The sequence below is a fragment of the Arvicola amphibius genome, chromosome 2 (assembly GCF_903992535.2).
Source record: "Arvicola amphibius chromosome 2, mArvAmp1.2, whole genome shotgun sequence".
In the NCBI taxonomy this organism is placed as follows: domain Eukaryota; kingdom Metazoa; phylum Chordata; class Mammalia; order Rodentia; family Cricetidae; genus Arvicola; species Arvicola amphibius.
Window position 1 is genome coordinate 193,785,012 of NC_052048.2, and position 25,676 is coordinate 193,810,687.

The following is a 25,676-nucleotide window of genomic DNA, read 5'->3' on the forward strand; positions in this document are numbered from 1 at the left end:
CCACCAACAGGATCCTGCTACAGACTTTGATTCCTGTGAAGCCCGGAGAACTCACAGAAGGAGTCATTTCACTGATGTTGGGAGAGTTGTAGGGTCATTTTCGGAGCCTGACTCCAACTTGGTGCTGTAACATAACCACACTGTCTCAGAGCATTTCCTACCCACTGCTAGTAGGAAACCCCGACAGACCTGAGAGAAAATCCTAGATCACTGCTTAGCTTCCAGCCAGCTTCCCTGCCAAAGAAACTTTGAGGGGGTCGTTGGGAAAGATTCAGTGTTTAAAAGTCAGCGTGTGAATTTGTTATGGTCTTTGGCTGACTTAGTATTGTGTAATCAACCCATTGTCGGCAACTATCTTAATGCCTTTTAGATTTTTTTTATTTCTACTGCTAAATATGCTTTCTCTCTATTCATGTGTTTCATTTTTTGTCACATTGTACTTTATTTTTGATTTAAAAATGACTTTATGACTAGCTCTGTCCTACTTAGTGTATTTTTAGATATCTTCCATTTTAGCCCATGTATAAGCATTTCATTTGTTTTTATAATAGAATTATTTCAATATATGTGACTAGATCACATTTTGTTTTTCCATGAGTTGGTAGGCATTTGGGTTGTTTTCTTTTTTGGCTGTTATGAATAGTGTGGCTCTGTGTGTGTATCTGTGTCTGTGTTGATCCAGTTAACAACATGACTTTCATAAAGTGGCTGCATCAGTTTGCTTACCCACTAACAATGTATGGCAGCTCCTGTTTTTTCCCATTCTGGCCAATCCTTATTTTGTTTTTAACATTAGCCATCTTAGTGAATATGAATTAGTCATTGTGGTTTGATTTGCATTCCTCTGGAGGTTAATGGTATTAAGGATCTCTTCATGTGTTTATTGACATTAATATATCTTTTAGATCTTTTTGGCCCATGTTCAATTGAATTATTTGTCCTGTTACTGTGTTTTAAGAGTTCTTTATATATTCTACTTATGGTTCTTTCTTAGATTATAGCTTAACAATATTTTCTACTTTGTGGATTATCTTCATTTTTTAAAAAGATACTGTTTTATTATATATGTGTGCATGAACCTGAGTAAGTATATGTTTACCATGTGCATGCAGGAGCCCATACAAACCAGAAGAGCTTTTAGCAGGTTTTGATCAATATATTGAGAATATACATAAAAAGAAGGAAATATGTTCACGTTAATCACTGTTAGCATCTAAGGTATATGTTCATCTCCTTAACTTTCTCCAAGTCATGTTTATAACTACTGTACTAGTGTGCATCAGTCCAACCAAGCTCGGGGAGCTGGAGTCCCTCCTTCCAAGTCAAAAAAGGGCCAGACTCCTGGGGGAGCTCAGTTTGTTGGCTTGGAGTTATACAAGCGATTGAAGGAGTTTTTGAAGAATTACTTGACAAATCTTCTCAAGGTAAGATGTCTCACTGATATACGAAACATATAAAAACACTTTGTTTTAATTTTTCTTTCTTTTCCTATTTTTATGGTTTTTCGGGACAGGGTTTCTTTGTAGTTTTGGAACCTGTTCTAGAACTAACTCTTGTAGACCAGGCTGGCCTCGAACTCGCAGAGATCCACCCACCTCTGCCTCCCAAGTGCTGGGATTCAAGGCGTGCTCCAGCACCACCTGGTTTATTTTATTTTTTTCTTAAAGTGCAGCAATTTTGCCATGACTATCATGTCTATCCTGACACTAGGCCTAGACTGGGTTGGCCATTGATACAACTACCCACATCCTGTGATTTAAAAGCATTAGCTCAAACCATTGCTTGGCAATGATGAATCTTTTTTTAGCCTTCTGCCTTTGGTGTTAGTAGTCTGTTCTGTAACAAAGGAAGTAGGGTGCCTTACACTCAGCCATTGGGTAGGCAGGTAGCTCCCTCCTCTGCTGTTGTGCATGATGTCTTCAATCAGTAGCTATTGCTACTCTACCTGGGAAGGTTCTGAGTCTCTTTTGTGTATATAGGGTTTTTTTGTTTTTTAATTTATGAAGAGGGTATAGAGTGTTTTCTGCATGCTGCACAAAATGCTTTTTTCTTCATTATTTTACAAGCTAAGTGGAAGCATTATAACAGATTGTAGTTAACTGACAAGTTATAACTAATATTCCACTTTAAAGTTTTTAAACTTGAAGTGTCTTGCTGTATAGCCCCTGTTTTTTGAATTCGCAGCACTTGTAAGCAAAGTATGTTGTTTTCAGTACTGGCTTCATCAGCAACACCTTTGCATTTTACATGTGGAATAGGCCAGCTTTGCATTTTAAAATTCATGTCATTTACATAAACAAAACCTTTGGTTGTGTTGGGGTGTGTCCAGACGTTTATGTAGATGGTTGGGTCACTTGAATGTTGCTGCTTGTAGAATACAGGTCTACTGGGCTGTGGCTTTCCACATGAAGATACTGAGGCAGGAGGGTAGAACGGGCTCCCACTGACTTTCCTATACCTCTTTGACACACTTTGGAGATGTCATTAATACCTCAGAATGTCAAAATTAAGATGAATATTTTTGTAGGTTTACAAGTTTGTGAATCAGCTCATTTTTTAAAAAATAAGTATATTAGCTTTCATTATAATTTATTAAGAGGATAGGTTTTTTTGTTTTTGTTTCATTCTTTTTTAAACTGGAAAAATGTCAAACATAGAGATGCTGTGGAGGTAGATTCCTTAAGAAGAAATTGCTTAAAAACTAAACAAAGCAAGATACGGAGGTGTATATACCTATAATTCCAGCACTGGCCTATAATCCTGGTTTTCAGTGGGTGGAGGCAGAGGAACAGAAAAAAGTTCAAGGGCAGCCTTGGAAAACGGGAACACAGGGAGCCAGGGTAAAGAAATTGCCACTGGGTGTGGTGGGCACACCCAGAATCCCGGGATCTCAAGAGGATCACAGGTTCTAGGTGTACTTGGGCTGCATACTTGAATTTAAGCGCAGCCTGGGCAATTTAACAAGACCCTGTCTTGGATTAAAGGTACAACAGTTGCCTAGCACTAGACTGACCCCTAGGTTCAGTTACTAAAGAAAAAGCATGAAGGAAAGAAAAATCACACATTCTGAAAACTTAGGGTATACTCTGTGACTGCATGTGCATATTCAACCCATGAAAAGTTCTAGTTTAATTTGATAATGAACTTTTTTGTGTTCTGTGAGAATTCATATTAGCATGTTTTCATACACAACAATAAAAAGAACCCATTATAACCATATGTGTTAGTGCATTTTGATGCGGTAGCTTTTTCAATAAGTTTTGTCTTGCTTATATGACAAACCAAGTCATATTAGAGCTGTAGTGTACTTGTTTTTAGGATGGAGAAGACCTAATGGATGAGAGTGTGCTGAAGTTCTACACTCAGCAGTGGGAAGATTACCGATTCTCCAGCAAAGTGCTGAATGGAATCTGTGCCTACCTCAATAGACATTGGGTTCGCCGTGAATGTGACGAAGGACGAAAAGGAATATATGAAATCTATTCAGTAAGTTTTTTTTTAAAGGATAAAAAAAAAAAACAAAATATGTTGTGGCAAGAAAGCAGAGAGGTGAGAAATTGGAGCTGTAAAATAATCACAGTTAAACAGTCCTGCGTTTACTTTTAAACTATCTTCAATTAATTGACCAGTTATCATACTTTGCCTGGAACTACTTGAGTTTTAGCACTATAATCCTAGATGCTGGCAGTTGCTAGCAAATCAGGTGCCTTCATCTAAGGATTAAGCTCTTAACTGGACATTGATGCACTTTCTTGGTTTGAGAGTTCTGTATTTGAGAGCTGACCCTGAATTACATATTTTTGTTAGACTTCAAGGTTTTTGTTTTAGGCCCTCTGGTTTCTCAGAGTATGACCCCTAAATTTGTGTCATCTGCATCACCTGGGAACATGATAGGGATGCAGATTCTCAGGCCTCCTTCTAAACTTGGAGATTGAGATGGGCTACAGGTGTGGGCAGGGCGCTCAGTCAGCACAGTTCCTAGTGTGGATGACATCCTGGGTGCAGTCTGCTACACTAGGCACACCTGTGATCTCAGCGCTTGGGAAATAGCGGAAAATGAATCAAATTCGAGTTATTCTCTGCTATGTAACACATTCCTGGCCAATTTGAGCTAAATGAGACCCTGTCTGAAAAAGAATAGGAAATAAAGATAAAAAGCTCCACAAAATTGGGGTGATAGCTCAGTCAACAAATTATTTGCCTTGTAAACACAAGGACCTGAGATAATCCCACAGAACCTATGTGAAAAGAGGATGTTTGTAATCCCAGTGCTGAAGAGGCAAACACAGGCAGATCTCTGGAGCCAAAAATTCTGATGTTGTGTTATAATGGCAATATTTTGTTTCTTTGCTTTTGACAAATTTAATTAGACAAAAAAAAACAGCTCAAATGCAGGAATTTTAGCATCTGTGCCCCAGATGTGCTTCACAGTGACACTTTATTATGTGGTTACATAGGCTTTTGTTTGAGGTTCTGTTTGGTTGGTTGGGTTTTCTGTTTGGTCTGTAACCTTGGCTGGCTGAGAACTTCACTGCGGAGACCAGACTGGCATCAAGCTGAAATGCCTGTCTGCCTCCCAAGGTCTGGGATCACACCTGGTTAATTACATGATTTTAATCACATTTTCTAGGCTCAGTTTTCTGAATTGAGCCTTTTGTGTTTTCTTTTTTAATATATTTTAAAAATTATGTTTATCCCATTGAACATGCTTTGAGCCCTGCCCATGAAGGAAGGGCCGGTGTGCTTTCCTTGTCTCAGATTGCAGAAGGACTCTGCATGGTTCTGGTCATTTCCTCTGGACACCGCTTGACCTGAAGTTCGTGTGTGTGCTCTGCAGCAGCATCACAGACTACTGAGGGTCATTCCTGCTTTTTCACTTTGCATGTATTTTGTTCAACATTTAAAACAAGTTTGAATAAAAAGTACTAAGCTATATAATGTTTCTTAAGATTCAGCCAGACTTGGTGGTACATGCCTTTAATCCCAGAACTAGGAAGGCAGAGGCAGTAGGTTATTTCTTGAATTGCAGGCAGCCAGCCCCGTTAGACAAGAATCAGCCACTGTCATTATGTTTTAAATCTGCTTTCAAACCCCACACTTTGTGTCATCACATAGTGTAGCTACTGTTTGGAAATGCAGTACACCGCCATAAATTCTAGCAGAGGACAGTCACCGCCCCCACCTAGAAATAGTATTCCTATCTGTGTCCCAAGTGCACTGCTCCAAGAGCCTGCTCCAGTCATTTGCTAGTTTGTATCAAGCTCAGTGGGCCAGTTACAGCCTATGGTTTCAGCCTCTGGTTTTGTTTTCTTAGCAAATGTGGCTGCTTTGTCATGTAGTGACTTCATGACAAATTATAAGGTTTCTATTCTTTTTTTTCGTAATTAATTCTTTTAAATAGAGAAGGTTATTGGTTTCCTTCCAAATCACCCAGGGAATCTAAGTTGATTTCATTGTTGATATGTTGAAGTTCTGACACCAAGACTTGTTATGCTAACCTATTCTGAAATTTCTTTGGTTTGCCTCTTTGCCTTCTTTTGCTCTTTGACTTCCTTCCTTTGAAGTGACAATCATCCAGAGCTGGGTTATGTCTGTCTAAGGATGTGGTTGGTAATTTAGAAAATAGCTGGAACAAATTATTTTTTAAAGTGTAGGGGTTCTGTTAGAAGCTGATAACCACAGCCTTGTATTTTCACTGCTGCCTTACAACCGCCTGAGGACTGGGAGGAGGCAGGGAGAAAAGGATTAGGGTTGAGCATGCATCTCCAGGTTGCTTCTCTCCTAGACAGTGAGGCTCAGGCTTCTAAGCACCTTTGGCAGACCACAGTCAAGAATTCCTAATAATGCAGGGCCTGGTGGTGCACACCTTTAATCCCAGCTCTAGGATGCAGAGGCAGGCAGATCTCTATGAGGCCAGCTTGGTCTGCATACATAGCCAGTGCTTTACTTATATAGGGAGGGAAAACAGGCAAACAAAAAATTTAAATATTGCTTTTATGGAATTTATTTTTTTGGAGACACTACTTAGAAAATACTTTTTATAGATTAAATTTGTATGTAATATTTTCAAAAATACATATTTTTACAAACTTAATTTTATCTCTAGTTAAATTGGGGAGGAGACTAGTGGCATTTTTGTTTAATTAATTTCTTGACAGTTTGTGTTAAAGAGTTGTAAATTTCAGTTGTTTTAACTTTCTAAACCTCTCCCAACAGTTTAAAAATCATGTATGAATTCTTTCTTCTTTCAGAAACCATTTTTACAGTAATTAATCTTAGTATAACACTTGTGAAAAAATTAGGAGTGTAAAAATGGACCATGGTATTTATATATTCACATTAAAATGTATATATCAGGGGCTGAGGAGATAGATGGCTCAGGAACACTTGAGTCTCCATCTGTGTGTGTATCCATAGATACATGCAATCATATACCATGTACACATAAAAATGTGTGTCTTACACATAGTCAGATGAAGACATAAGTACAATAGGAGGTTTTAGTAAGGTATGTAAAAGAAACTGCACTAAAAATACACAATCCAGATATAAAAGTTGGAAGACTTTTATATTCTCTATTGTTTATCTTGATGTATTAGGAAGCCGTGGTAGTAACTGGAATTACTTTAATCAGGTGTATCTAGTTGAAATTGTTTGATCCAGAGAAAACATTGATAGGTTGAGTCTGCTACTGGCTTTTAAGCTGATACAATGTCCACCTTAAATCAGAATATTCTTTTTGAACTTCACAGTTAAATGTGAGCTGGTAAACGTCTGTACAAAGTGATTAACTTGAAAGGGTGACTCTGATTTCATTGTGATAATAGATTTTTTTACTACGTTGTAATCTGGGAATTTTTGTAAAATTAAGAATTCAAATTACTATTTGACCAGTTTTGGGGAACCATAGTGAAATACAGTTATTTAATATATCTTTTCTCCCTTTTCATCCAGCTTGCATTGGTGACATGGAGAGATTGTTTGTTCAGGCCATTGAATAAACAGGTATCTACTGTGAAATGTTGTGTGTTTTGTTTTAAAAATATTTCCCACTTTTGTCTTGATTCTCAAGCCTTTGACTATCTAAAGAGTATTTGTTGGGCTGGGGATATGGCTCAGTCAGGAAAGTGCTTGCCATGTAAGCGTGAGGGCCTGGGGTGCGTAGATCCCTAGCACCCATAGAAAGCAGGTATACGATGCCCACCAGTGAGCCTAGCCCTGGAGAGTAGGATCAGACAGATCCCTGAGACTCCATGGCAGTGAGAGACTGTCTCGAAACAAAGTGGATTACTCCTGGGGAGCAGTGCTTGAGATTGTCCTCTGTTTCCACGTGCACACACACGTGTGCATACCCATCCCCCTAAAATATTTGTTACCTTGTATTAGTTAATGGCTCTAAATGTTTAAAGGATATGTAAGGTACATTGTGACCTGTAATATGTCTACCTACTGTTTTCTGTATTCTTAAAGGTAACAAATGCTGTTTTAAAACTGATTGAAAAGGAAAGAAATGGCGAAACCATCAACACAAGACTAATTAGTGGAGTTGTACAATCTTATGGTAAATAATTTGTCTTTACTCAGTTTTCTTATCACATGGCAACTATGATAGCTCTCTAACATTTGTTTAAAAACATTTAAATATCAAGAATATTATTCCATTTTAAAGTACTTTTAAGCAATAATTTTATAAATCATAGCTATTTAATCTCTGTACTTTAAGGTAATTTTTATTGAAAAAATTGAACTATTTTCTTTGCTGCTTTCATGAGTAAATGCTTATATTTAATGTGATTGTTTTGGAGCTAAATAATGACCAGAAATCTATCAGCTTGAGAAATTGAGGTTGAGGCACTGATTAAATGACATGTTGTTCAAGCCCTGGTGGGTTTGCATTTTTGTGAATGTGCACCATTTAGATCACTTTTGGAAATGAACTTTCTCAGCTGACCTTGTGGTAATTTAGCAGTGTATCTGGCCTAGTAGAGGTGATTTGTTGCTATATATCTTGGAGTTTATTGTTTTGTTTTTCTTTTATCGAAACAAGTATATTTCAGTACTAGTGAATAACAGTTACCATATAACCCTCCATTTCACATCGATCTTTCGAGTGTAACTTAAACCAAATGCTACACCAAAGTATTATCTGTGACATAATAACAAAAAATAGGATAATTGAAATATAGCTCATATTTTTTTCTAGTGGAATTGGGACTGAATGAAGATGACGCATTTGCAAAGGGCCCTACGTTAACAGTGTATAAAGAATCCTTTGAATCTCAATTTTTGGCTGACACAGAGAGATTTTATACCAGAGAAAGTACTGAATTCTTGCAGCAGAACCCAGTAACTGAATATATGAAAAAGGTAAGCTCAAACATAGTATGTAACTTAGTCATTGCTCCTTACAGTGAGTTCTTGGCAGTGCAATGTTCCTCACAAATCAGACTTGGCACCGAGTCACGCCGTGTCCAGCAGGTTTAACTCCTATAACTCTCCAAGAGACCTTTACAAATTGATAACCATGAGTGTGTGTTCCCTTTGTACATCTTAAGGAGGCGCCTTGACAGCTGCATGCCTTTCATGTTCTGAATTATCGCCTCTTGAGTGTATCTGGCTAGTGGACCTCAAAATTTTGTCAGTGAGAAATATTAAGCAGATATTCCCAGACTTGCTATTTGTTTGTTTGTTTGTTCTGCTTTTCTCTTAAATATTCCTTAATATTCTGTAGCTTAGTCCTCAAGATTGTATTAGGAAGGAGGATCTAAATTCTAACTTTGGAGAAGAACCAAGGTAGAGCTAGGTGTCCTCCATGCATTATTTTACGGTGTGATTATTTTTCTATGAACTTCTAAGATTTTTCTTTGCTCTTTCTTGGAAATTCAGGTCTTATGAATGTTGTGTCTGAGGAGTGACTGTCAGGAGTCAGCAAGCTTGCTGTTAGCAGTGCCAGGCAGCGAATACCTTTAGGCTTTGCATGTTCTCTGTTCTCCTCTGCCACTGTTCACTCCTGCAGTTATAACACAAATACAGTATTAACACAGTCAAGTACAGTACATCTCAGTACAATAATACTTAAGTAAAGATGAGCTTTCAGGAAATTCCCTGCTTTCAACAGCCTACTTGGGCTAGGTGGTCACAGTCTCTAGGGGCGGTCTCTGTTAGTTTGCTGTCATCAAGAGTATGTTAGTGCAAACAGTGATGATTGCTGGTCCATCCAAGGATGGCTTTGGTGGCTAAATAGCTACAAAGCCATTTAACACTTTAAAATATATCTCACGTGATTGAGACTAATCTCACCTATTAAAAAATGGACTTGTTTGAATGTTCTATATTCCTATTTTTTATTATTTAAAAAAATATGGGCTGGAGATACTGGTCAACAGTTAAAAAAATAACTGTTGCTCTGCAGAGGACCTAAGTTTGGTTTCCATCACCCTCATGGTAGCTCACAGCCATCTGTAACCACCGTTCTAAGGAATCCAGCAACCTCTTCTGGCCTCTGAATACATAGTGTACATGCGTACATACATGGAGCCTAAACACTCTTTCACATAAAATAATTTAGTTCATTAGTTTGCTTACCAACCCACAAGGACATCAAAGCCTAGCCTTCTGAGCAGGAGTAAAAGCTTTGTGTTCCTGGCCAGGATGACCTGCGTTCTTCCAAGAAATGGGTGTAACTTAAAACAGGAAGAGTGGTACTTCAGTGTGTCTGTTCTTGCTCTTCATTATCAGATGGAATGTAACCCATCAGCAGAGCCTGAACTTGGAATTTATTATTCCAGAAGAAAGAACTCTGTAGAAACAAAAATACAAATTAAAGATTCTGTGAAATATGCAGTGACAAACCCACAAGCCTGGGACACTTACTAGACTGGAATGTTGCTGCAGGCTCTTTTGAGGATACTGGTAGTGGCTGTTTTGCTTTGTTTTGTTTGAACTTAAGCATTAATGGTTTAGTATATTTTAGTGGATATTTCATTTATAGTGTGCTATAATGATTTTAGCATATATTGAATTTTGACTAAGTTTCTTACTAGAAATTTACTAACTTGAAACCTTTCATGTTTCTTTGTGGCTTATCTTTTCCCTTGTCCTGACTTTTTGGCTGTACTTACGCTTGGTTAGAGGTCATTCTGTGTTGAGGCTTTGTGATGCTTATGCAGTTTGTTGTGTTTAACTTTACTCTGCCAAGTGTGTGTGAGTGTGTGCTGCGGCTCTAACTTTCCTGTGCTTTAATAACTACCTACCTTTGATGATCCAAGCTCTGTCTATTTAGTTGTTTCTTGGTATTGAATGTTTATTCAATTCCAATGATAATTCTCTGGATTTATCCACAGTTATACCAAATCTGAGAGGTCTCTGTGGAGAGTAAAATAAGCTTTTGTCTTTTTTTATTCAGGTCACCTGAATAATTCGAGATTGTCATTGACATTTCTAGCTTGCTCTAATCATGTTCGTTCTCAGTGACTCTGCGTCACACACATTTCTGGTGACAGATTCTAAAGTACAGTCTTTTACCTGGGTTTCTGTTGTGTTTTATTGTCTGTTAGCCTCTTTTCATTGAAGAGAAATAGAAGTTGAGATTCCTAAGTGCCCAAGTGGGCCTTTGAGGCAAATGTTCGGTGATTGACAAGAGAAGGACACAATATCTATATCCATATTCTCTCTCCCTCTCTCTCCCTCTGTCTCTCCCTCTCTCCCTCTGTCTCTCTCTTCCTCTCTCTTCCTCTCTCTCTCTCTCTCTCTCTCTCTCTCTCTCTCTCTCTCTCTCTCTCTCTCTCCCCCCCTCTCCCTCTCCCCTCTCTCTCACCCTCTCATTCCATCTTCTTCCCTCTCCTTCCTTCCTTCTTTTTTTTTGCCTCATTACTGCTGATTATTATTCCTGAGTGGTCATTTCTGAGATTATATTGGTGTGACCCTTTATTTCAAACAGCTTTCAGACCAAAGTAGTACTTCTTAATTCAGTGTCCACATGCTGGAAAGACCTGTAGGTTTCTTTTGTCACAGGAATGTGTGTCATTGCCTCCAAAATGTGAAATACCACTTACCCAAAGAAAAATGATATGAAGACATTTGAACTATGAATTTAAATAATGTTGTTAGGACACTTGAAGGATTAGAGCCTGCATTGCAAGGAGAGTAGAGCACACCAGAGGTATAAGTCAGTTGTCAGTCACTCTGCGATTTGTGAATTTAATGTGTCATTGTTGACATAATAATTCTTTAAAAGTGAACCAAACCACGAGTGGTTTGATGGATTCCCTGCAGGCTGAGGCTCGTTTGCTTGAGGAGCAGCGGAGAGTGCAGGTGTACCTCCATGAGAGCACGCAAGACGAGTTGGCACGGAAATGCGAGCAGGTCCTCATCGAGAAACACTTGGAAATATTCCACACAGAGTTCCAGAATTTGTTGGATGCTGACAAGAATGAAGGTGAATATACTTTGTTCCGTATACTTTTGTTGGAACTACTAAATGGTGGGCAAATTTTTTGTTTTGTTCCTTTGAGTATTCTTCCTTTGACAAAATGAAAAGATGTTTTCGCCTCCTTTAATTGTTCCTTCTATGCTAGTGGGAACTGTTAGTGGTTTGGTCAGAGTGCTGTGGGATTTAGGAGTTCCCATCTTTAACCATCACAGATTGAACACATATGAAGTGAATATTTGGGGGACCCCTCCATTACTTATAGTTGAAATGGGTATCTATATTAAGCTTATTTAACTTAAAAACAATTATTTTAGTACCTTTTGGAACATAAATAGTATCTCATTAGGGTTTTAGAAGGTGTTGAGTACTTTTTCTCTGTTGTTACATTAGTGGATTCTCATGGTAAAGGAGAAATAAACTTCTAATAGCCTGACTCCATTGTCGAGTTTAACAAAACACCAGATCTAGCTGGTTTCTTGTTTCACAGTATCTTCACTTGATATAAGCTTTTGTAATAAGCAGAACAGGTATGCACAGTTGGTTTCCATGCATAAAATTGGCTCCTTTTTTCTTTCAGATTTGGGCCGCATGTATAATCTTGTATCTAGAATTCAGGATGGCCTAGGAGAATTGAAAAAACTTCTAGAGACACATATTCATAATCAGGGTCTTGCAGCAATTGAGAAGTGTGGAGAAGCTGCTTTAAATGTAAGTAGTGCCTGACTGAATGCAGTTGAGCCCATTATTTCCACATGCCAACTGCAGGTGTATGCAGTGCATCTTTGTTGGTAATTGTAGGTAGTTAAGATTTTACTGACATGCTCAAAGTAGGAAGTTCTCAAAATCATTAAATTATTCTAGCATCTTTTTCCCCTTTAAAGACAGGATTTTATTGTGTAGCTCATGCTGGACTTGAATTTACAGAGATCCACCTGCCTCTTTGTTTTTGCCTCCTGAGTGCTGGGATTAAAGGCTTGCACAACCAACACCAGCCCTTTCCAGCACCTTTATAAGAATAATAATCTCCTTTTGTATTTTTGTCTTGTTTTAGTGTATATGAGTGTTTCTGCCTGAATGTTTGTATACCTGAGGAGGTCAATCGAGAGACCCCCTCTCAGACCTCCCTGGAACTGGAGTTAAGAATCGTTGTGAACCTTTATGTGGGTGCTGGGAACTGACCACCTGATCCCCTGGAAGGGCAGCCAGTGATCTTAACCTGAGTGATCTCTCTAGCTTCTTATTTTTTATTTGTTTGTTCATTTTGTTATGTGTTTTTCACTATGTCAAAAGTGGGTTTATGCTCCTAGGTGCAGTGTCCAGAGCAGCCAGGAGAGGGTGTAATACTGGGCCATTGCTTACTTACCGTAAGGTTGTGTGTGATAGATCTGTGACCTCAGCAAACAAGAGTATTTAAACTTTTTTTTGCCATGAAACAAAAAAAAGAAAAATATACAATATTATTTTTAATCTAACCTGACCAAGCTATCATTTTATAGCCAGGATACTCATTTTTTTTCCCCAACAAAAGAAAGATTTTAACGCTTCGGCAAGCAAACTGACTGTGGAAACAGTTCATTCCCAAGTCGGTCTTTATACCACATCAAATCCTAATGTAAACTGTGCTGTGCATTGGCAGTGCTAAAGTGAGCCCTGGTTGGTTCAAGGCCAGCTAGAAAACTGCCACTGAAGTTGTTTGTTGCTGCCCATCTTTGATCAGATGAGCCATGAATTCAAGGGAATCCTAAGCTACCTGGTCAGTTCTAGACCAGCCTAGGTTATACAATAAGACCATATCTTAACAAACAAACAAACCCAGAAGTTGTTCATTATGTCTGAAACTTAGAGCTGACTGTTCAAAGGCCAGACATAAATGTTTGGAGCAAAAAGGAGCAAACAGAGGTTGTAATAATAATAAGATTAGGTAGGGCATCTTAAAGCACTGGTGTTTATCTCTCTTTTCAGACTTTACGCCACATGCAGTCTTATTTCTGCTTATTAGTCAAAGGAAAAACAGTCCATTAAGAAAATATAAATTTGTGCTAAGTCACATGTTTATTTCCCTTTTCTTCCCCAATTAGTTAATATCAAAATTAATTATAGATAGGCATGGTAACACACTTTTAATCCCAGCACCCAAGAGACAGAGCAGGTGGATCTCTGAGTTCAGGGCCAGCCTGGTCTACACAGTGAATTTCAGGACAGCCAGAGCTGTGTAGAATCTGTCTTAGGGGGAATAAAGGAAAGGAAAGCAGGAGAGAGAGAGAGAGCGGAAAGAAAAAAAAAATTATATTCTTGAACTCTCATGGTCGTGGGGTGTCTTGGTGGCTGATAGGGAAAGGAAATTCGGGGTTAAGCATTTAGTGTGTGTGCTGCAAACAGTCTGTTGTTCCTTTCTCTGCAGTTGATGGCTTGTGGTCGAGAGTGTTTCTGAGACTTCGGCTTTATCCTGTGATAGATGATTTATATGGAGGCAAAAGTTAGGCTGAATATCAGGTGCTTATGGAGAAGGGTCACACATTTGCCCCCAGATGTTTATAAGATGTGTTTTCTTTTTCCTGGGAACAGACGTTGATTTCTTTCCCCTAACTTCACAAAGGCAAATTATCCAGAGGTAAGGTCAGTGTTGAGGAGGGATCCATGTATCCTGTAGTATATGGTTAACTGCTTTGTGACAGAAAAACTCATGTAACAGTTGGCTCTCATTAACCCCTAGCCCTGTGAGAAATGTAGGTGCAAACTTTGCCCTTCAAGGTGGCTCTAGGCTTAGGTTGAAAAGATTGTTGAGAACACAAATTTATACGTAGGAATAGTGAGAGATGTTTCTTTACAAACCTGTAGAATCCCAGTTTACTCTTTTGTAGAAATGAGCAGTGGGGCTGTGTCCCGCCACCCGGCTAGCTTTACGCCCGAAATAATTACACAGAAAACTGTATTCTTTTAAAAACTGCCTGGCCCATTAGTTTCAGCTTCTTACTGGTTAACTCTTACATCTTCCTTTATCCCATATTTAGTAATCTGTGTAGCACCACGAGGTGGTCGCTTACCAGGAGAGATCTTAACCTGCGTCCATCTCAGAGAGGAGAAGCATGGTGACTGCATATGGCGACTGCCTGAAGCTTCTCCCCAACTCTGCTTCCTTTCTCCCACAATTCTGTTCTGTCTACTCCGCCTACCTAATTTTCTGTCTCTTAAAGGGCCAAGGCAGTTTCTTTATTAATAATGAAAGTAACACATAGACACTCCTCCATCACTCTTTTAACAGTATTCTGGTTCCAAAGGAATTGCGTGTTATAGTATTTAGTATCACAGCTGATCCTCAGATGTGGCGTCTTGAGTCTTCCTATACAGGCTAGGGTGGCCTCCCTTGTCTCAGGTCATCTTACTATGATGCCCCAGTGCCTGACTCGGGCCTTTTGAAAGACCAGTGCTGTTGGTCCACCTCGTGTGTGCATTCGAACTGGGGGTATTTATACGTGTATGTAGAGATGGATGTAGAGGCCAAGGGTCAATGCTGACTGTCTTCAGTCACCTATGCCAGACAAGCACAGTCTAAGAGGTAAAACAGAGAGGATTAAAGGAGAGACTGGGAAGGTAGAGATGGCTGAGCAGATGTTGGGAGAACTTGCAAGCATGTAAATGTCAACTCCACCCTAAGGGCACAAGGAAAGCTGCTAAGGGTATTTTTATTAATAACCATGTACTTGATAAGACCAAATTCGTATTCAAAACATTACTTCACGTAGAAAGTGGTTGAAGTTAGTAAGAGTGACTGTAAGAATGGCAGTAGGCTTTGTTGAAGCAACTAAGATGAGATGACAGTGCCGGGGACAGCCGGTCATGTCTAGCTTAGGGAGTAGACAGTCACATGGCCTCTGAAGGGCAGTTTGTGCGAAGTTGGTGGGGACTGTGATCGAGATGTTAGATGTGTCAGTCACAGATGTAACAACAGCTTTTAGAATCATGGACATTGAATATGAAAAAGAATCCTCTCATGTACTACTATGGATGTGAACCAGACTTAGCACTATTTATGTTCCTTTTGGGTATTGTTGTTGTTGTTTTTGGGTTTTCTTCTTGTTTTTTTGTTTTTCTCAGACAGAGTTTCTCTGTAGCTTTGGGGCCTGTCCTGGAACTTGCTTTGTAGACCAGGCTGGCCTTGAAGTCACAGAGATCCATTTGCCACTGTCTCCCTCCCAAGTGTTGGGATTAAAGTGTGCACCACCTAAACCTAATTTTTTTCTCAAAGCCAGGTGTGGCGGCACATGTCTGTAAGTCTTCCACTCAGGAGGCAGAGGCAGGAAGGCTACCCTTGGCTATATAGTCATAGGCGAATAGCTTGAATATTGAGATCCTGCCTCCAAAAAATACAAAAACAAAAAACAAAACCCAGGGCTAGTATGATGGCTTGATGGGAAGGAGGCCAAAGGCCTGACAACTTGAATTTGATTCCTCGGATCCACAATGGAAGGAAGGAACTGATCCCAAAAAGTTGTCATCTGCATTCCACACTGGTACTATGTGGCTATTCCAGCATGTCATGTGTACACACGATAATAATGAAATTGTTAAAGCTGCTTTTCTGGGACTTCTATCTTGAGACATTTTGAGGGTTCCTGTCAATTTCACTACGTCAGCCTACTCTGCTGGGTCTTCTCTATTATGAAGAATCTAGACTCAGTCTGCAGGCTGCTTTATTCTTTGCAAAGCTTTGCATCTCCGTATGGAAATGTCTTCCAGGCATTTACTGAAAAACTTATTTGTAAATCCTGAATCTGAGAGAAAAATTTAAAGGGAAAAAGCCAAAGAAAGGGTTGTAATTCCCCTAGCACGTCACAGTAAATGTAGAGTCAGCGCTGGTGTCCAGGAGTCTGTCTGTAGTCAAGGCACAATAGGAGAGCTGGTGCCTGGGAGACTAAAACCAGCACTTGTAGGAGCCGCAGTGAGAGGTGAGAGCTTGTGGTAAGGCAGTCTCACCATCTACCTTCTCAATAAACGAGCTTATCACCCCTCCACTGCTAAGCTTGAGTCATTCATTTAAGTTCTAGAACGTCTGTATACATAATATTCCTTTTATGAATTCTGTGAGTGGTAGTCCCCAAAGTAGCAGGTTTTATAAGCAATCTTGAGTCTTTAAATTGGAAGTTTTGATATTCGGTTGGTTCTTAGCAAGGATGCTAACCTCCATATGGGATCTGAGTGGTCCAATAGTGGTCACTGCATTTTCCTGTTCGGATGCTCACTGTAAGATAAAGTTCCTTGTAAAACCAGTAGGTGTAGAGATTGTAAGGGAAGAATGTGTGAGTGTTGTGTAGTAATTTGATGTGAGATCAGAAAGCAATGTAAAACCTGAATCCACCAAAGGAATATGGGCTTTAATGGCAAACCAAAATTAAATCAAGCAAAGGAAAAAATGCATTGCTTAAAAAGAAAAACCCATATGAAGTAAGGTGCATGCGTACTTAGCTTGTAGGTGCTCTTGGATGCTTTCTTTAGAATTGTACCATCTGTGCATCACACAGGAATAGTCATAAGACAGGGGCCAGCTTATCTGACAATATCAGGTAAAGACCATCTTTCCATCTCAGTGAAATTATATTACCACAACATTATTTTTATTATAATTTTGCATTTATTGTATTTTAAACAATGCATACCTGCAACTTATAGAGAATAATCGCATAATAGGGTTCTGGTTTTACCAGTCATTAATTTTAAAACAAATTTTACAAAAAATGTAAAGTAATTAGTATTCAAGGGTTTCTGTTTTCTCATTTGTGAATTATACATGAGAGTGTGTCAGGAGCTGGGGTCTGGACACAGTGGTATACCTGTAATCCCAGCAGGGGAAGCAACAAGATCACAGGTCTGTGATCAGTCTGAACCACATAGAGAAATACTGTCCCAAAGGTATCAACTGTGAAGTGACACATGAGGAATTTGGAGGCCTTGCTAGAACAGCTCACTTCTCTGCACCTGTAGCTCCAGTGTTAGGAGGACTAGTCAAAGGCCTTTCTGCCATGTGTTCATTAGCTGGGCCTTTCCATTCTGAAAGCTGAAGAGAACGTGTCAGAATCAGGAGTCATCTACCAGAGTCCCTGCTTGGCTCTGCTGCCACTTACTCAGTAAGAAGTGTACCTTAGCTAACCATCTAAAATGGGCATTAGAAACGGTACCTGCCTTGGCCTGCAAACATTGACTGCTGATCAACACTTGATACCGTGCGATTCCTCCATCGTCCATCTCCCTTATTTTCCACCAGTACTGTCTGTCTCCTTGAGCATGCAACATGCCCTCCCTGGGGACTAATCTTCCACTATGCTCTTTTGTCTAAAGAATTTCTGTTGCCAACCGCCACGTTCCCAGTGCTTGTTTCTTGCCTTGGTGACACAGTTCCGGTTGGTGCATCCCCTATCTGTGTTCAGACCTGCTGTCATTTTGAAAGAGAAAATATTTTCATGATCTTTTCCAGTTTTTTTTTAAAGGTATTTAATTTTTAATCTGGAGAATTATTTTGTTTTACACATAAACATGATGTCCTGTGTGTTTCAGTGGTGGAACCAAATGCATTCTGATCTTACTAACTTCTTTGAAGATATAGTTAAAACTTGGAGAATGTTTTACAGCAGCAGCAGCAGAATATACACTTTAATTCCTGTGTGTTTCCGGTTTTCCCTTCGACCAAGGACCCGAAGATGTATGTGCAGACCGTTCTGGATGTTCATAAGAAATACAACGCCCTGGTGATGTCGGCATTCAACAATGACGCTGGCTTCGTTGCTGCACTTGATAAGGTAAGCAGGAACATGTCGCTGTGCTGCCTGTTCAGTGTGTATGAACAAGACACCTTTCCTCTGACTGTCTTTTCTATAACACAGGCTTGCGGTCGCTTCATAAACAACAATGCGGTTACCAAAATGGCCCAGTCATCTAGTAAATCCCCTGAGCTGCTTGCTCGGTACTGTGACTCCTTGTTGAAGAAAAGGTACTAGCTTGGTTTTGTGGGTTTTGTGTACCCTTATCTAAACCTCAGTCTTTATATGAGGAATCAGTATTTGTCTTGCATTTGCTTGCGATGCATCACATTTGTTGAAACCTGCATCAGCTCCCACTGGCTCTGAACAGCAGAAGCCTGAATACTATGATATGCTTTATGTTTTGGTCTACAAAACTTGGCTTTTGACAGAGCTGCTGGGTAGCACAGGCTAGCCTCAAAACTCCCACCAGTCCTCCTATGCACAGCCTTCCACATACTGGGTTTACGGAGTGAACCACCATGTCTAACCATCTGCATACTTTAAAGTTTGTTTTTCTTTGTTCGTTTGTTGTGCTGTGTATTTTTCAGTCACTTTATGTCTTACCTGTGTTCTGAGATGGAGGAGGTGTGGTCAGGCATGGCTTCCTCTGTGTTATGTTCCCACTACTTGTGTTTGCCTTGACTCCCTCCACTTCTCTCCCTAGCACAGTTTCTTTTGGTCCAAAAATGTTCAAGGTTTGCCTCTGTGTCCCACATGCCATATCACCAAATGCTATGCAGGGAACACGGACCTCGTGGTTATGGTGCCAATATATTGTATTTTTAAAAGCTCTCTAAGGCTTAAGAGAACACCCACAGATGCCGATGTGAGCTGAGACAGTCTCACTATCGGGGCCAGAGAGATGGCACAGTTGCTAAGAACACTTGCTGCTCCTGCAGAGGACCTGAATTCAGTTCTTAGTATCCACATTGGGCAGCTCACAAACACTTAGAATTCTAGTTCCAGAGAATGTGATGCTCTCTTTTGGCCTCCGTGGGCTCCTGTGGGTATATGATGCTCATACAGACAACCAGGCACACACACATGCACAAATTTTTTTTCTAAGGTAACAAATCAACAGCATCTTTGGACTATGATGGTGGCCCAGTGGTAGCACATCTGACGCAGCTCACTGTGCTCAGAGAACTGTGCTGACTGCTTGGTACTTGGTGGGCAAACACTGAGTAAAGGTCACTTGCTATCTCTACTTTTAAAAATTAATTACTTTTTAATAGCTGTTGCTTTTAGCTTTGCCAGAAAGCTGTCCTCTCAGAGCCAGTGGGAACTTGAGTATTTTATTATCTTTCTGTGTGTTGTCATGCTGGCCTGATACGTTATCTATTCTAGTCACATTATTTATTCTAGTCAGACGCACTTATTATATATTCTTTTCAAGGAGGAAAAGGGACTTTAAATTTTATATTATGTTCTGTTTACTTATTTTGGGGGCTGTGTGTCACGGTGCATCTGTAGAGGTCAGAGGACAACTTGCACAATCTCCTTCTACAATGTTAAATACTGGCATCAAATTCAGGTCATCAGTCTTGGCGACAGACGCCATCTTGCTGGTTCGGAGAAAGGAGTTTACACTTGTGCCTCTTCAGACCTGATTCTGCTTCTCAGGCCGTTGTGGATGATTAAGTGACTTAAATTCAGAGCTACTCCATGAGGCCTTCAGTTTGTGCGACAGAACAATTGTGTGGCCATAATTGTCTTCAACCAATTAGTTACGGCTATTAAAACTGAATGGTAACGACATTCCAGAGTGCTCCTTTAGCAAGCTTGTGTTGGTGAGCAAAGTCTAGTTGGCATTGAGCCACAAGGAGAGAGCAACTACCTGACTTGCCAAGACAGGACAGGGCCAGGTTTGCTGAGCCACATCCCTTGAGAACCCCCTTTTCATAGCGCACGTGACAGTGCACACCTGTCATTCCAGCACTCAGGCTGAGGCAAGAGGATTTCCATGAGTTGGACGATAGCACGGGTCGGGGAGGGGTCTGAAAACAGCAACAGATCACATTGATTAGAGATTGTTTGGCGACCAGCTCATTTTTTTCTGTTTGAGTTGGGTTTTTTTGTTGTTGTTTTCTTGTTTTTTTGAGATTATAATATAATTACCTTTTCCTCCCTCCAGACCCCCTTCCACATTACACCCCCACCCACACAATTTCAAATTTAATGGCTTCTTTTTCTTTAATTATTGTTGTTTGTTGTTATTGTTGTTTGGTGGTGGGGTGATGGCTGTGGCTGTGGGTGTGTTCCTAAAGCTGCAACCTGCTCAGTCTGTATAATGTTACAAATATGTATATGATTTCAGGACTGGGCATTTGGTATTAGATAACCAACTGGTGTTCTGTTCTTGGCAAGACCATATCTCCTGCTCTTTACATCCTTTAGTGGTCTGAAGTTGTCCAGAGTTGGCAAACCAATTCATTTCACAGGATCCTTCTACAAAATTTTTTTAAAGACCAATTTACTCTTAGTTAGTTCACCTTTGTGTAATTATATCCATAGACTAAATTAATCTGTTTTAAAGATATGACCACAGATGAAAGCACACCTCATACCTTTCATTTTAATTATTTGGCAGTTAAACAGAAACTGTGTTATTTTCATTTTTTAAAAAAATAAAAGTATAGAGATTGTAGGGAGCAATTGTAAGAATGAAGCTCATTTACTGACAATTCAATGGGTATCTTAAAGGAAAATTTGATAATTCTTTTGATTTTCATCTTAGATATCGTGACTATTTTATAATCTCTTCCATGATCAGATACAGTGTGAGACTGCCAAATTGTCATAGGAAAGTGGCCTCCCCTTGCTCACCATCTGATCTGACAGCTCATCATTGAAACCACATGTAGCCCTGCCAGTTTGGCAGAGTAGTATGTGTGCACATCTGCTGGCTTGTTTGTAAACATACTGCCCTTTTACATTTCAGTTCCAAGAACCCAGAAGAGGCAGAACTAGAAGACACCCTCAATCAAGTGGTAAGGTGCTTCTTGGGCACCCCCATTGCCCTTTGTGAGGCTGCTTACCTGGAGCCTGAAATGTGCAGAGTAAAGGCGTTGATTTTGAATTTATGGTTTTACTCCTAAAATTGAGTTACTACTTTCAGTGTTGGTACTTTGCTTCCTTTTTTGTTTCATTTAATTTTTCAAAGATTGATGTATTTTACTATATGTGTATGAGTGTTTTGCCTGCGCATGTGTATGCACCACATGTGTACTGGTGTCCAGTTCCCTGGAACTGAAATTACAGATGGTTGTGTGCCACCATGTGTTAAGAACGGAAGTCAGGTCCTCTGTATGAACAAGTACTCTAATCCACTGAGCCATCTCTCCAGCCCCAGTACTTTGCTTCTTGCTACCGAGTCTAGTTTAATCAACTGTGATTCAAGGAAGGGATGGCAGTACTTATTATAAACATTTTGAGGTGAATTTATGCTGACTATACAGGAGAGTGCACAGGCCCACCCAAAACCAAGCAATCCTTGGCTCCTGGTGGTAGTCAGAGATAATCCACTTGTGAGTTTATTTCACTAATGTGTTCTTTCTCTGGCTTTGCCAGATGGTGGTCTTCAAGTACATCGAGGACAAAGATGTGTTTCAGAAGTTCTATGCAAAGATGCTTGCCAAGAGACTGGTGCATCAGAACAGTGCTAGTGATGATGCTGAAGCAAGCATGATCTCCAAGTTAAAGGTGCTGCTCTTTTCCTGGAGAACTCCAACCTCTCGGGCTTTATTGATGTGGTTATTATCTCTCCATGCTGTCAGTGGATGAGGAGTTTCTGCGTGTGAGCCCTGCTTCCCAGCCACGCCTGTAGTGCTTTCTTTGCTTTGCAACCCTGTTTTGGGACCCTTTTGTTTTATGTGGCCCTTTGGCTGGGCTCTGCTCCCCATTTCCTTATCCTCACCTGCTTCCTATACACTCAGCTTTGTTGACTTTGAGTGGATGCTTAGTGACTTTCTTAGCTCAGGCTGCCAAAACAAAATGCCATGAACCAGGTGACTTAGGCACAGAAAGTAAGTCTCCATTCTGGGGGCTAAGAAGTCTAAAATCCGGGTATCAGGTCTTGTTCCTGAAGAGGGCCGTCTTTCTGGCTCACAGTCAACCTCTTCACTTAGCAGAGTACTCACGGGCAGCATCCTCTTAAAGAGGCACCAAGCCCATGATAAGAGCTCATTCTTACCACTCACAAGGGCCCATCTCCAAACACCTCCAGCCCAGAGGTTTAAACTTCAGGCACATTCTAGAGGAGACAGTTCGGTAGTAGGATAAGGGACAGACAGATTATTTGGGACATAGAAGGGGTAGTTTGAGACATTTAAGGCACTAAAGACACCTAAGCTAGCCTCCAATGTGTGGTCCTTTTGCCTCCACATCCTGAGTACTGGGCTTTCAGATGCACATCACTGCACCTGGTTCTAGTCGTGGCCTAGTTGCAGTCTGTTGCAGTGGTAGAACACTTTGCTTTAAATGTTGCAGTATGCTTACTGTATATTGAAAACATAATTGTTTAATTTTTAATCTTTTTATGACATGCTAATTTTGATGAATATTTATACCATAAGATGCGATTAAGCACTAATAGTTTCATACAACTAAGATATATTGTACTGTGATTTCTCTAAAACTTCGCTTATGGAGATGAAGGAGGGGAAACCGTGATTAGAATATATTTATGAAAAAGTTTAATTAAAAAAAGTTTTAAAAGTAATTGAAGGGGTTTTAGCCATGGTGTGACTTGATCCTAATACATTGTATACATTCGTGTTTATGTAAGAGTTAATGAGACAGTTGCCTGGGTTCATTTCAGCAAGCTTGTGGTTTTGAGTACACCTCCAAACTTCAGCGAATGTTTCAAGACATTGGTGTAAGCAAAGATCTGAATGAGCAGTTCAAAAAGCACCTAACGAATTCAGAACCACTGGACTGTGAGTATTGAGTACTCATGGACGGACTTGTGGGCTCTCCATGAGAAGTGACAGTATGGAGTGAGGGTGGGGGGTGGTGTCAGCATTCCAAAGACTAAGAGGCAGGAGTTTTCTCCCAAGAGGCTTCTCCTCCTAACCCCCAGGATGGTGTGATGGCAGCTTTGTCAGGACCAGAGGTCACAGTTCTGGCCTGGGCTTTGCGGATGTGTGGGGTCGTTTTGTCTGGTCTTCATTTGAACCTTAGTTTGAATACATTTCTGATTGTTTTCTTCTCTCATGTTTTTGATGAAAGTTGGAGAATTTTATTTTCCCCAAATCAGAACTGTCATCATTAAGCTTACCAGTTTTGCTAGTAAACATCAGGGCTGTCTGTAGGATAGAATTGCCTACTCTTAGCTGATACTGTCTGTCTTCACAGCGGGGAGTGTGCACGGCTCTGATGGAGGCAGTTGTTTGCTGTGGAGCTTTCCACGGCCTTGTGTCTGGTCACCACATCCTGGTCACCACACACGGCTTGAGTAGGGTAAACTTAATATCAAGAGTGGGGGGGAGAAATTGAACAAGGCAGACTTGAAACTGTTGTCCTGGAGGAAAGCAGCTTCCTGCTCAACTTCTAGTTAGAATTTCTGATACAGAGCATCTGGCTGTGTAGCCTATAGGCCTGGGACTCTGGGTCTCCTGTGGCTGATGCTGGGATTACAAGTGTCCTCCACGTTAGGCTTCCGTTTTTACTAATTTTAATTGGATAAGTTGAAACTCTATGTTCAGATCTTAATTTTATATTTAAGCAAGCCTTCTAATGTATTTTCTTTAATTTTGACCATTTCCTGTGTGTGAAACAAGAGAATTTTTAAATTTGTAAAAGTAATTCAATGTGTTCCCGCCCGCAGTGGACTTCAGCATTCAGGTCCTCAGTTCCGGGTCGTGGCCCTTCCAGCAGTCTTGCACATTTGCCTTGCCGTCGGAGGTGAGAGTTGTTACCCGGTCTCTTTCAGCTGGGTGGGGAGGGACGGGGCAGCCTGGCCATGGGTGTGCTGACTGCAGTTCTCGGCTAAGCGGTCAGGGCAGTGTTTATGGAGAACGAAATGGGGCTGGGTTGGGTAGCAGAAGGCTGGTCACCTCCTGTAAAGTGGGGGCGCTCACTGACTGCATGTAAATTCCCTAGTCCCTACTGGGCTGAAGCCGAGCCCTGCTTGGTTCTGTTCTCCAGCGCCTTACAGTGCTCGAGACAGTTGCACCCGACAGCTGTAGCTCACTTCTCTGTGAGCACTGATCTTGTTCTCAGAACTTGGGGCAGGGAGCTTTCTTTAGAAATGCTGACTGTGGGATGCAGAGCCATCCATAGCATGCAGCGCCTTCTTTCATCCAGCTGGAGCGCAGTTATCAGCGATTTACCGCTTTCTATGCCAGCCGGCACAGTGGCAGAAAACTGACGTGGTTGTATCAGCTATCCAAAGGGGAACTAGTCACCAATTGCTTCAAAAACAGATACACTTTGCAGGTAAAATCGTCTTTTAATTGGGGGGGAGGGGTACTTTAGTACTAAATGATGATAAGACAAATTATAGAAATCCTGGTAGATAACTTGGGCAGTGAGTTGGAATCCATCTTCTGACAAAGCAGTGTAGAAAGTAAAGCATGCTTGTCATGGTCACGTGAGCTGAGCTCGTGTTCTTTGGCCTGGGGGCAAGTATTTCTTCTAGTGCTGAGCATTAGAATGGTGACTAAACTGGGCACTGTTTAACCTTTCAACCCTTGCATTGATGAGGCAGCCATTATCCCTGGTCTGGAGGTCTCTGTCAACTTGAACACACACACACACACATAATATATACCTGGTGTGTACCAAAAAAAATTTTGTTCTACCGTATATGAAAATATAATTCATAATTAATGTCTTAGACCTGGTGTGGATTTGCACCAGCATGGAGGTGCTTATGTAGTTATCTTTGTATAGAGGACACATTTCAGAGAAAACGGAAAGTCCCTCAGTGTCCCAAAGGTGACTTTAAGGAGACTGTACTTTACCCTGGCCTTGTGACGCTCTGTGTTCCCTTCTCTGTTCTGCATCTCTTGGAAGGCTGTCTGTGAAACTCGGTTGTACCTGTGAGACCTTTCCCCATTTTTACATTTCTCTCTTCCCTGGGGGCCTTGAAGGCATCCACATTCCAGATGGCGATCCTGCTGCAGTACAACACAGAAGACGCCTACACCGTGCAGCAGCTGACGGACAGCACTCAGATTAAAATGGTAGCCTGTCGTGTCACACTCGCTTTGTACCAGCAAGTCGCCATTTCTGTGTTCATCGGGATGTTGCGGAAAGAGTAGAGGGCATGGGTGTCTTTGACTTAATACATGTTTGCTGCATGAAAAGATAAAAGAAATCCCCCAAAATAGTAAACTTTCTCTGGCCACAAGGCACCAGAGACCAGGCCGGATCCACAGAGGGCTCTTCACTGGGAGCTCTGGACACACCTTGGGTGGCAGCAAGACCAGTGAGTGCATGCTCATGGT

General features: G+C 40.7%; 1 protein-coding gene across 1 annotated transcript in view; it reads left to right on the forward strand.

Moving 5' to 3' along the window:
- The window catches only part of Cul1 (cullin 1), a 66,311-nt gene that overhangs the window by 35,447 nt on the left and 5,188 nt on the right, over nucleotides 1–25,676 (forward strand). Inside the window, exons 3-17 of the mRNA XM_038318561.2 lie at nucleotides 1,250–1,424; nucleotides 3,319–3,486; nucleotides 6,955–7,005; nucleotides 7,471–7,561; nucleotides 8,204–8,367; nucleotides 11,275–11,437; nucleotides 12,009–12,139; nucleotides 18,115–18,222; nucleotides 18,307–18,413; nucleotides 21,167–21,215; nucleotides 21,796–21,927; nucleotides 23,045–23,162; nucleotides 24,053–24,129; nucleotides 24,532–24,663; nucleotides 25,320–25,412. Coding sequence (XP_038174489.1) covers nucleotides 1,250–1,424; nucleotides 3,319–3,486; nucleotides 6,955–7,005; nucleotides 7,471–7,561; nucleotides 8,204–8,367; nucleotides 11,275–11,437; nucleotides 12,009–12,139; nucleotides 18,115–18,222; nucleotides 18,307–18,413; nucleotides 21,167–21,215; nucleotides 21,796–21,927; nucleotides 23,045–23,162; nucleotides 24,053–24,129; nucleotides 24,532–24,663; nucleotides 25,320–25,412 — 1,759 coding nt within the window. The remainder of the gene's footprint in view (nucleotides 1–1,249; nucleotides 1,425–3,318; nucleotides 3,487–6,954; nucleotides 7,006–7,470; nucleotides 7,562–8,203; nucleotides 8,368–11,274; nucleotides 11,438–12,008; nucleotides 12,140–18,114; nucleotides 18,223–18,306; nucleotides 18,414–21,166; nucleotides 21,216–21,795; nucleotides 21,928–23,044; nucleotides 23,163–24,052; nucleotides 24,130–24,531; nucleotides 24,664–25,319; nucleotides 25,413–25,676) is intronic.